General features: G+C 40.1%; 1 protein-coding gene across 2 annotated transcripts in view; it reads left to right on the top strand.

Moving 5' to 3' along the window:
- The window catches only part of ipo13 (importin 13), a 54,168-nt gene continuing 39,844 nt past the window's right edge, over positions 1-14,324 (top strand). Inside the window, exons 1-2 of one of the 2 annotated variants that reach the window (XR_005007804.1) lie at positions 1-538; positions 14,176-14,301. Coding sequence is in view for 1 of the 2 variants with exons in the window: in XM_036581530.1 (XP_036437423.1) it covers positions 467-538; positions 14,176-14,301 (198 nt within the window). In the remaining variant the exon portion in view is untranslated. The remainder of the gene's footprint in view (positions 539-14,175; positions 14,302-14,324) is intronic. The other variant, XM_036581530.1, reaches the window with a different exon arrangement.

Here is a 14,324-nt window from a genome sequence, read left to right as displayed (position 1 = left end):
AGAGAGAGCGAGCGCGCGGGGGAGAGATAGAGAGAGAGCGGGTGGCTCTTAGCTAGACAAGTCAGGAACAGCTCACCGGTTAGGACACAACAAACGGACACACATTTAACTACTTTCGCTGGCAGCACGAATGTCGTATAATGTGGAAAGCTAATGCCGGTGTCACACAGAGACGCGGTCCGGCGGAGCAGAAGAGCTCAGTCATGGTTGTTTTTTTAGCTAGCTAAGCAGCGCTAGCGTCGAGGCTCCGGTGTTGCTAGCTACCCTCGCGCCTCGCTGGCAGCTGTAGTTATTTTGATTTCCTTAAGCGAAAGGAAAATAAGAAAACAGAGCAGGAACGGTGTTTATTACTAGAATTATTCGAGTGTGGTCGACTGGGAAGGGCTGGTAGGCAGCAGTAGAGACATCTTGAACGTCTCTCCTCTTCGCCCCCATCTGCCCGGGCGCTGACAGACAGACAGAGAGCATGGACACGCCGGGCAGGATAGCAGTCAGCACGGCGGACACGGCGGACTTCACCGTGGAGAACGTAGAGAAGGTAACACGACGAATGGCCGCTCATCACTCGTTTCTTTTATTCTGTACTGTAGCTGAGAGGGGTACAATACTACACGCCTGTCCATACAAATTTTGGCAAGAATTTTGAGCATCACTCATGACACTTCATCGCTCTTTGCCATGCTGCTTCAATTCATAGTACTACTTTAAACTTTAAACTAAAACGTTTGGTCTTCTGAGTATGTCATGCCGCCGATGAGAAAAGCTTGAAATGCTTGAACACCCTTGTGACAATGACTTGTCAGATAATAATGCGTTTATTATAGAAGTCGTTTTTTCACACTTAGGTTACAGCAAGTGTGCCGGCCATCCACATAATGCTTTGTATACTGACATGTTTGACGTTGCTGTTATACCTGGTTCCAGTTGATCAGATTAGTAGGAGGTTTATTTTAGAAAGGGTCTGCAGCTGGATAGCAAATTGCCGCCCATGTGACACAGCTAACGCTCTGTAAAGGCAATCTATACGCTAAAGGCTTTGTAACCTCATGGCGACCATCAACCCATCCTTTTTTGGACTGAGAGATTCCTCAAATACAAAGCAGATTTCTTTTTTGAGTGCTGGGTTGTAAATAACATCTCATAAGTGACCAAACAGATATTTTCTGATGAATTCTTTGCCAGTACACAGCCAGCGTTTCCTCACTGAGCCGTACATTTTGTGCCACCTGCTGTGCTAGTCGGAGGATATATCTGATGAATATGTGCTGGAGTTAATAAGCAGACAGGGGTTTTACTGCTATTTCATAGGTTTTACGTTCACCAGGACCACCCAATTCAGTTCTATATCTGGATATGTTTGTCAATATCTCTGTAACATGATGTACTATATATTAAACAGAGGAGGAAGATGTGTGCTCTCCCTGTGCCACTGCCTGTTAGAAGACATCGCATGTTACTGTTCACTGTAACCCATACAAGTGCTTTGTTTTGTTTAGTACTGCAGTGTATTGTAACACCATTCATATCCACGGTTGACAAAACCTTTAATCCTCTTTTAACTGTCACAGTACAGCAGCAGAGGATGAGCTACAGCTATGTGACTAATTATTCAGACGTGTCTTTTGAGGATTTTTGTAAATAGATCGCAGATGAGTGTCTGCGCAGGCTGTGCGTGTGTGTTTTGGACCTCCTCAGGTGTGAACTGTGCTGAGGGTGTTTTGAATGAATAGTGATTCAGAGGCTCAGAATCTAGAAGACAAAGAAAGCTGAACGTGTTTGTATTGCGGTAAAGAGAAAGAAAGGAGGTGAGGACTGTGGCGAAAGGCGAAGGTGGTTTTCACTGAGAACGTTGCAGATATGTGTCTAAAATGAGCTTCGTCACCTCTCATTTTCTCTTTCTTCCCTTTGGCTCTCGCTTACACACTCTTACCTGTCTGAGTCTTCTGCGTGTTCACCTTTCATCTCTCTTTTATTCTCTGTCCTTCATGGGCTTCCTTTTAATCTCTTTTGCTTTTTCTGTTCCTTTCTCTTCACTTCCTTTCTCACTTAAAAGGCACTTTTCTACCAGACAGTGCAGTGCGCATTTTCTTGTCATTTCCATTTCCATAAGTGACCCGTGGTGTTCCTGAGGACCCATGCTGAATTCGGTTACTCTTATTGCCAGGGTACCTAGCATACCAAACCAGGACGTATGGGTGGTGGAAATAGTGCAGACCGAAAGCAATCATCAGAGCATCGGCGTGCCTCGTCACTTGAGTCAGATAATCTCTATATCTAAAAATACAAGCGAGACTTAATTGCTTTCTGAAAAAATTGTAGCATGTTCAAAAGTTTGGATGCCCTTCTAGTGTAAAGTCTCAGACATAAGTTAACTCGTAAGAGCTTAACTGACTCATTAGGATTAGTTAAGCAGGTCAAGAATTGTCATTAGATATTGTCAGCTGATGACAGAGAGTAATATGTTCTGACTCTTGAAGTCTTTTTGTACGCTCAATAATCATGGGCTTCTCTAAGCACCTGGCTGAGACACTGAAAATGAAGCTAGTTGATGTTTTCTAAGTAGGGGAAGGCTATAAAAAGATATCAAGGCAATTCCAGCTCTCAGTTTCTACTGTCTGAAATGTCATTAAGAAATTGAGGAACTTGTGCTACACAAGGTAAGATCTGACCAGTAAAACTGTTAGGTATAACTGCTCATATGATGGTCAGAAAGGCAAAGCAGATGTGACAGCAATAGTCCTGCAAGAAGGTTTAGCTAAGACTGGGGTGTTGGTGCACCCATCTACTGTACAGCGTTACTCGCCCAAACATAATCTACATGGAAGAGGCATCAGAAAGAAAACATACCTGCAACTGAAGCAAAACAACGTCTGGATATGCGAGAACCCTTTGGAAATAAGTCCTACTGGCTGATGAAATAACAGTGGAACTCTTTGGACACAAAGGCACCAAAGGTATGCTTGGATAAAAAAGAACCAGCATTTGATGAGAAGAACACCTTGCAAATGTCAAACATGAGGGTGGATCTGTTTTGCTTTGGGCTTATGTGGTGGCACAGTAGCACAGGAAACACCGTATGGTAGATGAAAGTAAGGGTTCCACTAAATATTTCCAAACTCTGGAAGCAAATGTGACTCAGTTAGTCAAGAAAAGCTTAAATGCAGTGATCCAACACATACCTCAAGATTCACTATGAATTACTTGAAGAAACACAAATTGAAGCTTTTGGGGTGACGCTAGCAGTCTCCTAACTTGAGCATCTTTAAGAATCTGTGGGTAGATTTTAAACATGGTGTGCGTGCAAGGCGGGGTCAAGAATATTACAGAACTAGAAGTGTTCTGCAAAGAGGAGTAGGTGAAAATTCACAAAACAAGCATAGAAAGACTAGATGGAATAGCTAGCTGCAGAAAGCAATAGCAATCTGTGATATCTCCCAAAGGTGGTGTCACTAAGTGTTGACTTAATATGATGTCCAAAGTTTTCCACATGCCACAATTAGTTTTATATATATATTTTTTCTTTTAAGGTAATTAATGTAAAATGAACTGCGTATCAACATTTGCAGAAAAAATATTATTTTCAAATAATTTGCTATTGTGGTTGTGTTAACTTTTTTCACTTAATTTAGCCAGGAGTGCCTGAACTTTCGCCAATTGTTTTTTTTTTATTTACCTCCGCTAACCTTCTGTAAACCTACTTTCTGAGTCATTTGACAGCCACACAACACCTGAAAGCTCCTACTTTCATGGGTACCATTGTGAAATGGGGCACAGACAGGTAATCGACCAGCATACTGAGAAATCTTGATTCGGATTAGCAACTGTGTACCGTGTAGAGCGGAGTAATTTGGGAAAAATGTCAGCATAGATCAATAAACAGATCAGTACTCTTTATCGGCCAACACCCTGAGTTTAGCTATCGGTGTTGGGAGAGAATAAGTTGAATGGGTGTGTCCCTGCATTCACCTCACTTCCCCTCTCCCACTTGGTCTCAATGTAGATGTGAGTAGAGGCATTAGCTAAACCAAACTAGATGCCAGTCGCTCATTCACTCTCTTTTCTGTCTATCATTGATTTCCCTCTTCACTCACTCTCTTCTCAGATGTCATGACAGCATTATGTATTTCTATTCAGTTTTCCCAAATACCAGTATTGTTTTAATGTGTCTGTTCAGTAATGTGATTCCACCTGCTGTGGACTGGGGAATATTTTCATCTGCCTATTGTGTGTGTGCGCATCTGTCTGTTTGTCTGTCTGTCTGTCTCCCCTCTTGCAGGTTGTGTCTGGCTGTTGCCAGGTGCAGTCTGTGACTCTGGGGCAGATACAGTGAAAGAATAAAGGAGGGGGGTTGGGCAAAGTAGCTGCAACAAAACAGTGGAAATAAAGCTGTGGCTCTAATGGAACAGAAGAAAGGTAGCGGGATCGGTATCTGTGTCTGATGCAGGAGGTGGGCGGGGGGCTTATAGGTGGTGATGTAAGTCACAGTTTCATGAATGGCATCAAGAAGATGTGGTTTGTAGTCCAGAGAGAGGAAACTCATGCATGGTAATGGCTTTTCATAGTTGACAGTTGGCATGCAGGCTGGGCTTTGAAAAATGGAAAGATCAAAAAGAGTGGTGCGGGGGTGGCAGAGTGATTGAGGAAATGACTGAGCTTCAGGCAAAGGGCTGAGGAGAGGACTGGATGGCTCTTATGCTGCAACCCACGGCAGCATCTTTGTTCATTTCCCATGGAACTAACGGGGCAAGTGTAATAGAAGTCTGCTCTGAATGTGACCTGAACTGACAGTGTGACGCGTTATCAATCAGGCATACGGTGATCAGCCTACCAGTCTTCCTATGATCACTATAATGAATAAGTTCAGTAGCATAAGCTGTTCACTGAAACTGCCTGTGACATGTTTTTGTTCAATAATGTGAAAAAAATAATCTTTGAAAAGTTTCACATTAAATTATTGAAGAATACCAGGTACCATGCAGTTCAGATGATGTGGCATGACAGTTCATAAGATTATTTGTCATAGTCTTTCTGTGTCTGACCTGTGTTGTAGTCTCACTTTCTTCTCGTCATTTAATTCAACTTTATGACCAACTGTTAGTCACGCGAACATTGCATTATTTAGTAGAGATGTGGAATTTCTGGGACTGATACAGTAACCATTAATAAACACAACATTGGGGCAGACGAAAAATTATATCGTGAAAATTAATTGTTTTAACATTTTACTTTTTGTAGATATGCTACATTGTTTAGCAGGCACTCTGAGCTGAAGCCCTTCACAACAGAATGTGAGTGAAAATAACAATTCTTGAAGATAAAGAGCGGGATATGTAACTGATAACACTGAACCAACTAACAATACCTCACAACAATGAACCTTCATAATAATATGATTTAGATTTTTTTAATTAAAATAATCAAAAAAATCTATCATACCCATGAACTCTCTCTGGCTATGACTTTGAATCACCTTGAACTAATTTCATATATGTGTGTGTGTGTATGTGTATGTGTTTATATATATATATATATATATATATATATATATATATATATATATATATATATATATATAATGTGTATATATATATGTGTATATATATATACACATATGTCTCTGTGTGTGTGTGTGTGTGTGTAATTTTTAATGTAATCTCAACAGCCAGATCGGAATTCACGTGGCTTTTACATCAATCCAACTCGACGTTCATGCTTATTCATTTTACCTGCTGTGTGGTCGTGGCAGATCCACGTGACTATATGTGCAGTAGTAAGTCTTTAAGGGTGCAGTACATGAACACAGAATGGGGAAGGGATTAACAGAATTAAAAAATAATTGAAATAACAGACACCGGCAAAATTATGTCGGTCAGAGGTTCTGAATGTCGATTTTGATTACTTTTCGATTAATTGCCCAGCCCTACTTGAGTATCTCTTGTTTGTTTGTTTGTTTTTTGAGTGTTCATCATAACAATGAGCATATAAATGTATAACAGTATTTTAAAAGCTAAAATTTGTTTATTTAAAAAGTAAACTGACTACAAAATGAAAATTTGGTCCGTGATGAAAATTGATTTTCTGTCAGAATCCAAATCGGTAAGTTACAATACATGCATTTGGTGGTTTAACTAGTACTCTGCTCCAGTTACAAAGAAGCTAAGACCTTGTTTCCACTGTCGAGCCAAATGGTTCTCAGGGTCGTACTCGGCCGTTCTGCGTTGGTCCAGACTCGGAAGACTAGTTACAGGTTTTTCATTTGTTGTGCCACTAAAGCAGAACCAGGATAAACTGAAGAAAACTACGCAAATGAGTGGCTAACTGCTAACAGGCTAATAGCTACTCGCACACCACCCATAGATATTAACTGCGTCCGTGCGAATGAACTGGTTTGTTTTCAAGTTGCAGGATGTGGTGGTGCGATACTGACAAATGTAGAACCAGTCAGCGAATAGCTAACGTTACATCATAGTGTCATCCCGAATGGTTCTGTGGCCCCGAGCTAACTGTGCCGAGAAAAAACAGGCTGAGCCCAGTTTTTAAGTGTTCTGTGTCGAACCATGTCCTTGTGGAAAAAGCTACTGGGACGGATACCCTCCGTGCTCAGAACTGTTTGGCCCTGCAGTGGAAAAAAGGCCTAAGAGTGGCCAGCAAAGGCTGCTGTGGTGTCTAGAAGAACAGCATTTTCCCTCTACTGGTGACTACCAGTCGGCTTCATTGTGTGTTTGCGAGTTAGAAATAGGACTCGAAGTTTTGAGTGATAATTACAACCAATAACTTGAATATTGGATAATAATAAAGTTTCTCCTTTTATTGCTCATATGTTGTGCATCTCTACAGTTTGGCATTCAGTCTTTTTATGTAAAGTTTAGGGTCAAACATTCTTAATGTAGAATTCCACTGAAAATTTCTGTATAATTTAATCATTAAGGTTTAATCAATTCATTCACAGTGGTTTGGAGTGAAACAGTGGATTGTAGAGAAATGTAATCAATTTCTTTAAAATGATGGGAAGTCTTGCAAAGCAGGATTTCATGTTTAGCCAGTTTTCTTTTAACTTAGCTTGATCTTAGCCTGAGTTTTCTGTTTTACAACTGTGAATCACTTTACCAGCCGTGGCAACATATGCTGCGTGCCTGACCTGCTCCATGACAGGTTAAGTTCAGGGTTTCAGATCATAAACAGCTCTTGCACCAATCAGGACAGGTTTCTGACCGATGAGGGGACAGCCACACTCATTCCATCCTTCTCGGTTATCCTTTTTGCCTGTCTTTTCTCCTGTTTCACAATGACCTTTGTATGGGACTGTGTGGCTCTGTATCTGTGGCTCAGAGGTTGTATTGTGTATTGTTTGAAGAGATGTGATGGTCAGGCGATGTGGCTGGTAGTGAATGGTCAGATGTTGTACTGGTCAAACATAAATCTTGCAGTGGACAATGCAGAGAGAAAGAGACATGCTGGACTAAACTTAAAGGACCTTTCCAGGTCCTTTAGGTTTAAGTTTCCATGTACCCACTAAACAGTCCTTTCTCTTATTGAAGTTTTACCAAACTCACTTATTTCTTTTTATGTTAATATCACCTCTGCCATTGGTTTTCTCTTAAACTGAGGCTGTTTCCTCGGCATTAGACTAGATGAGTTTGACTGTGTAGTATATATTGTAGATGCCTGTTGGCTGTTGTCCTGGTTATAAGTTTTCCTGTAAATAATTAAACTTGCCTTTCATCTGTAATTAGTTTGCTTTTTGCATGTTGAGTAAGTTTTAAGAGAACAACGTGTAACATAACCCAAGGTATTCCACATTTGAGTTACAAATGTGTTTTTGCTTGAGGTTGGCAAAAACAGCTAGCTGCCTGGTTGGTGAATGTAGTACGATGGATAACAGGGCAGTAGAAAATTGGTTCAGTAGCTGGTTAACCGTTTAACTGACTGTTCAGCCATTCCAGTAAATCAAACATATCACTGTTGTTGGAAGAAAACCTTGTATCTCCAAAATGTTAACTTTACAGGAGAAGGAAAAAAAAAAACTACTTTGCCTTTAATGTAAGTCAATGGAACCAGACTAATTTTGGGTAATTTCTTTTAGGCCATTCATCATGAAATTTACATACAATGTACAGGGTAATAGGTATTTCCAAAATATGACAAAAATGGAGATAGAAGAATGGAAATACAAGGTTTTCTTCCGACAACAGTGATGTGTAACCTTTGTTTGATGAGTAAGTTGAAACAGCTGAACCAAAATAGAAACAACAGCAAGTGGACTTCTTAAAAGAGACCTGTATTCCCAGCAGTAAACTCAACAAATTCATCTTATTTAAGTGATGATAAGTCTTGGACATTTGTGTATTTGCTACTTGTAGCTGACTGGTTATTGTGATGTATTTGTGGTGAAGAAAAAAAAACACACAGCATATATGTATATATATATATATACATATATATATATATATATATAATGTACTGTAACTGTTAGCGAACACAGTCTGTAACTATGTCATTCAACCCTGCTTGTTAGGTTCATTGATTTTGTCTTCTCATTTCCTGAAAAGCTCCAATATCCTGAAGTATCAAGTATCATATTTATTGGATAAAAATCCTGTATATAAAATTCGGAGGGCTCTGTATCGCTCTCAAAGCTCACTGCTCACTCCTATCAAATGATGTGATCGGGTTTCATCTGGAACATCTTTATCTGTTATTTTTCATTGAGAGAAGAAAGGAAACAGTGTGTGCTAATTTGGTGAAACAATAGTGATCACGAGATGTGAAGGGACTGTCTCAACCTCGCTTGTTGACACATATGAAGGACATTTTGTGTGTGTTGCAGAAGTTGTTGTTTCAGCATCAGTCCGGGCTTAAGCTTCATTAATTCCGTACACTGTGTGCTAGGAAGTGGTTGTCAATGGCAACCTGAGGGTTCACTCACTCACTTGTTACTTTCAGGTGTATCTGTCACTTATATGAGGAAAATTATGTTATTAAAACTTTTTCACAAGCTGTTTTAATAACCTGGTGTGAAATCAGTGTCAGTTGGATCTTTTTCTGGATTTATGGCATCACCATAAGTTGAGAAGTTGATCTGCTTTGTTACCTGTCTTTACAACAAACGTCTGCTCAAGTACAGTACAACCTGATCAGCAGATTTAGAAATAAACGTTTTTGATGCCTGTGGTCTTTATCAGTCCACTGTTAGCAGAGCTTTAATTAGGCTTGAAATTTTGGTCTGAACCTGAATACAGCCTGAGAACTTTCTCTCCAATGCTGACCCGACACTTAATATAATTTTGAGTCCAAACCTGACCCAAGCCTGACAAAATTCTGTCTAAACATGGAAATTAAGTTTTTAGTTCAAACCAAAGAATTTTATCCGAAGCTGACACAAACCGGCCCATCATCTCCCAAAATGCTTAATAAAACCAGAATGGACAGTGTCAGCTGTGTAGTGACAATAAGTAGTGATGAATAAAGTCGGAACATGGTGTAATGCAGGGTATCTGTTAAACGTCTCAGGCAAGCTGTGAGAACCCGGATGGTAAATTTAAACCCAATCTGAGTCTGACACATTTGAGAAATGAGCGTGAGCGGTCGGGTCCCGTTGGTTCGGGCAAATATTTCAAGCTGTAACTGTCAGACAGATATTCAGAAATTCAGTGCTGTTGCTACGTTCACTGGAAGAGCTCGTTTTACAAAGATCAGTGTAAGGGCTATCACAATAAAAACCCTGAATGAACAGTGAGCTTACCACAAGGAAAAACTCTTTCCAGAAAAAAGCAGACCATCTCAAGTTCTTTAAAGACCACCTAGATGTTCCACAGCAGTGTTCTATGATCATACATTTTGGTAAATGTATGAGCTTTTTGTTTAAAGACAGCAAATCACTGCGTTGTCTATCCCAAAACTTCATCCCAGCTGTGAAACATGGTGTAGGGTGTTTGTTGATGTGAGGTCATTGATCAATCAGTGAATTTCAAGTTGTATCAGGAAATTCCATAGAAGACTAGTCTAAAACTCAAAAGACGACGATCTTAAACACAGAAGTAAATCACAAATAGACCAGCTCATACTGAAAAAAATCATATTTCAGAGAGTCCATGTCAGGGTCCTGACTTAAGTCTTATTGGTATGCTGTAGCGTGAACTGAAGCCAGCCATTTAAGCAAGATATCCCAAGAATAGATAAACCCGAAGCAGTTTTTAATGGAATGGGCCGACCACTTTGCAGAGCTGAAGAGGTACATAAAGCATTCGGTTGAGGTTGAGAAATTTCCTCTGTTTACTACTTTTAATGGTTCACATACTTTTACCTTGTTTGTTGACACTGATTGTTTAGATGTTGTCAGTAAAAATATACTGCAAGCTGTTCTGTCTCCGGCTTGTTAAACAAAGCAGTATTTTTATAATCTAGTGTTATTATTAGCCGTTATTTATTATCATGCCTTCAGTGAAGGTCACATTACAATGATCCATTACCGTGTGGTGCTGTACTACTCTTTACTCGCTCATGGACTGGAGGAACCTGCGTTTGAACTATTGAATTAAGCCTCTGTTAGAGCAGCAGGTTAAAGACTCTCTCTGGTTTGTATCATGCATCTTTAACTCACCAGCTGTCTGATCCAGAAGCTACACTTGTCTCAGCACTCATTGTGTCCCCATGGGCTGCGAGGCTACTTAAGCGAATTACAGACAGACTGCTTGAGGTCTAAAATTCTGTCAGCTGCTCTCCACTGAGCTGTTCAGGCTTCAAAATAGAAGAGTGGAGCTCGGCACCCTTGAACTCTCTGGACGGTAAGCCATAGCCAGGCCAGCCACCTTCTTATCACTATACTATGTTTTTTTTTGTGTCTCAAATACTCTAATGCTCTGCATGTTTAATTTTTTAACGTTTATTTAAATATAATAATTGACATACTGTGTCAATGTGGATGGGGTTATATATTTGCTCTTTGATCAGTTGTGTTGGCAGGCAGATTGTTCTCGGGAGCAATAACTTTATAGCAGCTTTTCATTGATTCTGGCTTTAATCAGTTGAGCTCCTTCAGCTGAGTAGTCTATGGCTCAAGTTAGCATAAATCAGAAATGATTTGAGTTGGCTCTGTGTTCCCAAGCCTTTAAACTCATGCATACCTTGTCGTAATGAAAGCTGCTTTTTTAAACATCAGCTCCGACGTTTGGCATCAAAAGATGGCAAACCTGGATTCAGTAGGCAAATAAAATATGCTGCAAGAGCAGTACAAAAAACCGAGGGAGTAATGTGGCTAATGGTCTGGCCGTCGCCTGTGCAGTCTGCGGGGAGCCGCGGTGATTAATGGCCGGGGTGAGCGGTGCAGAACACAAGGACAGAGTGAGTCATCGGCGAGCATCTCTCATCTCACATGCAGGCTTTCTTTACAGCGAGTACGCCGGGCACTGCTCGTCAGTCTCTGTGTCAGCGGACCACGGTCATTCAGGACCAACACCAGCTAATGTCGCATGTCTGATGAGGATGAGCTGGTGTGGAATTGTGGGTTGTCATAGAAACCTTCGATTTTCAAGAAGCTGTGTGTCGTAAGAAAGCTTGCGGAGAAGACCGATGATGATGAAGACTGGTGTGTAATAATTTTAAACATATAATAGTGCTGTACATGAAACTATCAGAGAACTGAACACTAACATGATGTACAGGAACACTTTGTTTCTCTTTGTTGCCCTTTTGATGTTGTTATCTGAGTATTTGATTTTTATAGTCATCTCTTAAATTTGATAGCAGATGGCAGCTCCCCTGGAGCATTTAGACTTCTTGACCCTTTGCACATCTGAAAGTTGGTTCATTTGTCACTTTATTAGGAACACCAAAGTAATACTGAATAGGACCCCTGCCCTAGCTCTCACAACAGCCTGAATACTTTGTGGCATGGATTCAGCAGTGCTGGAAAAATTCTTTAGAGATTCTGGTCCATTGCTGCACATTCATGCTGTGAATATCATATTCTCCCACAACTACTCTGAACTGATGACTGGAGAGGCCATTCAGGTACTCTGAACTCATTATGTCCATGGAACCAGTTTGAGGTGACTTGTGTTTTGTGATAAGATGCATTATCAAAATGGAAGTAGCCATTCGTATTATGGCCATATTCTGGCTTTAAAGGGGAGCACATTGTCAGCAACAGTACTCTGATAGTCAAGTGGTAGTATTTAAATAATGCTCGATTGGTATTAGGGGCCCAATGTGTGCAAAGACAACACTCTTCACACTATTGCCCACACTATAGCCCATTCGTGTTAAGTGAGTGTGTGTACACAGAAATGTAGGTATGTTGTACCCTCATATCAATTTTTTTAGAAAAATTGCACTATCCACCAAACCCAAAAGGTAATTGTTTGTATGTAAATTGTCAGTCCAGTCCACTACAAGGTTTTATAACACTATGATTTCTAGGGCTCAGACTGATTGTAAGTCAGAAAGTGTTTTGTTTTTTTGAAGTCTGGTTGGGTGAAGTTTCATAGTCCTGAAATTAAACTTGACAGTTAATAGAATGATTTTTTTGGTTTAAAGTTGGAAAGATTTTTTGGGGGGAGTTTGATTGGACTGTAATTTTCCTCCTATGCAGTCACTATGCTCTCAGTCTTTGTTTAATATATCAGTTGTTTTGTGTTTTTTCTGTTAACTTCCTCCATGCTTTTAATTCTTCATCCCACCAATTTTTTTATTCTCCTTTTCTTGTCCTTATTTCTCTATGCCTTTTGCCACTCATTATCATCCCTGAATCTCCAAGGGTTCTCTCCCTCCCTCCCTCCATCCCACTGGGTCTCTACTCTACTTGTCTGTCTCTATGGGACAGATTTCACTCTGTCAAATATAGCACAGACTGTTCTCAGCCATCACTGTTATCTCATCAGAAATGACCGAGAGGAAACTAGTAGCATGATAGTAGGAGTCATGCTGTGACACTTGTACTGTGACTCTGCTTTAACTGTTATCTACTGATTCCCTCGGTGACCCTCCTTACATAAGAACTGATGTGCATCTCATTCAATGTTAAATTTGATTCAAAACACTGGAAACTCATAGGGAATCAACATTCCCATCTTATGCAAGAAATTACTTGAAGGCTCAAACAAACCAGTAAAAATCTTGTCTGTATGGGAGGGAGAACTAGCCTGGCTGGGATTCTAATCTAAGTGGGAAACTGTTGTCTAATCTCTGTATCACCTCAAAAAATCTAGCACATGTACTCATTCACTTCAAGCTTATTCACAGAATGTACTATGTACCAGAATGCACCATATAAACAGTATTTAATGAACTGTGAATCAGATTCTAGTTGTAAGATATGTAAAAATAATTCTAAAGGTACTTTTCTTCACATAGTTTGGGATTGCCCAGTTGTTGTATCTGTTTGGAAGTGTGTAATCAGTGACTTAAGTAATCTCACACAAAGAACTCTAGACTTAGATCCTTGTTTACTCCTGTTAAATGATGATTCATGCTACCGATTTTCTTCAGGAGAGGCTATAGCGGCTCTTCCTCTCACTTTCCTTAGCCGCTTACGGAGCAGGTTACTGGTAACAAGCCAGACGCGAAAACTTCTCAGAAACAAAAATCTTCATGCAAAAAACTTTTACTATTCCAGTATTGATGTTTACAAGTCATAGTTGGCTCATTAGGATTTCGATCAGAAAACTATGTTACTCCTAACCTGACCGTCTTAGATCTGTTAACTCAACGCTCGCATTCATGGACGCTGTATGGAGTGTTCCATAACTATATTACACGGGGGGGGGGCATTGATGGCAGGCTTCACATCTGCAAAGAAAACCACACTGCAGCTATGGTTTGCACCTGCTATCAATTTAAGACAATTCTGTATTGTTTCTTTTTATAATATAGCCTGATTAGAATGTAGTACTGTGAGGATCAACAGAGCAACAAAATCTACTGTTAACTCTTGGTATGAGAGTTAGTTAGCCGAACCCTTTGACTTTCTAATTAACTACCACTTTATTTGCTGCCATTCTCTTTTTTCCCCTGTGTGTATATTTGTGTTGTATGTCATGTTCTTAAATAATATATAATAAAAAATATATAGTGGCTTGTAACAACTTTAATGTAAATTCTTACTAGTTTTGTTCCCCTATCACTCATGCTTGTGGCGTATAGCTGTACCTGACTACATCTTGCTTTTCTGTCTTCCAGGCTCTACACCAGCTGTATTATGACCCCAACATTGAGAATAAGAACCTGGCTCAGAAGTGGCTGATGCAGGCTCAGATTTCCCCTCAGGCCTGGCAGTTCTGTTGGGCTCTACTCAGTCCAGACAAGGTGAGAGCAAAGTGTAGCTTCTA

This window comes from Colossoma macropomum, unplaced genomic scaffold (assembly GCF_904425465.1).
Source record: "Colossoma macropomum unplaced genomic scaffold, Colossoma_macropomum, whole genome shotgun sequence".
In the NCBI taxonomy this organism is placed as follows: domain Eukaryota; kingdom Metazoa; phylum Chordata; class Actinopteri; order Characiformes; family Serrasalmidae; genus Colossoma; species Colossoma macropomum.
The sequence above is the reverse complement of the archived record's forward strand: the minus strand, read 5'-3'. Positions and strand labels throughout refer to the sequence as shown.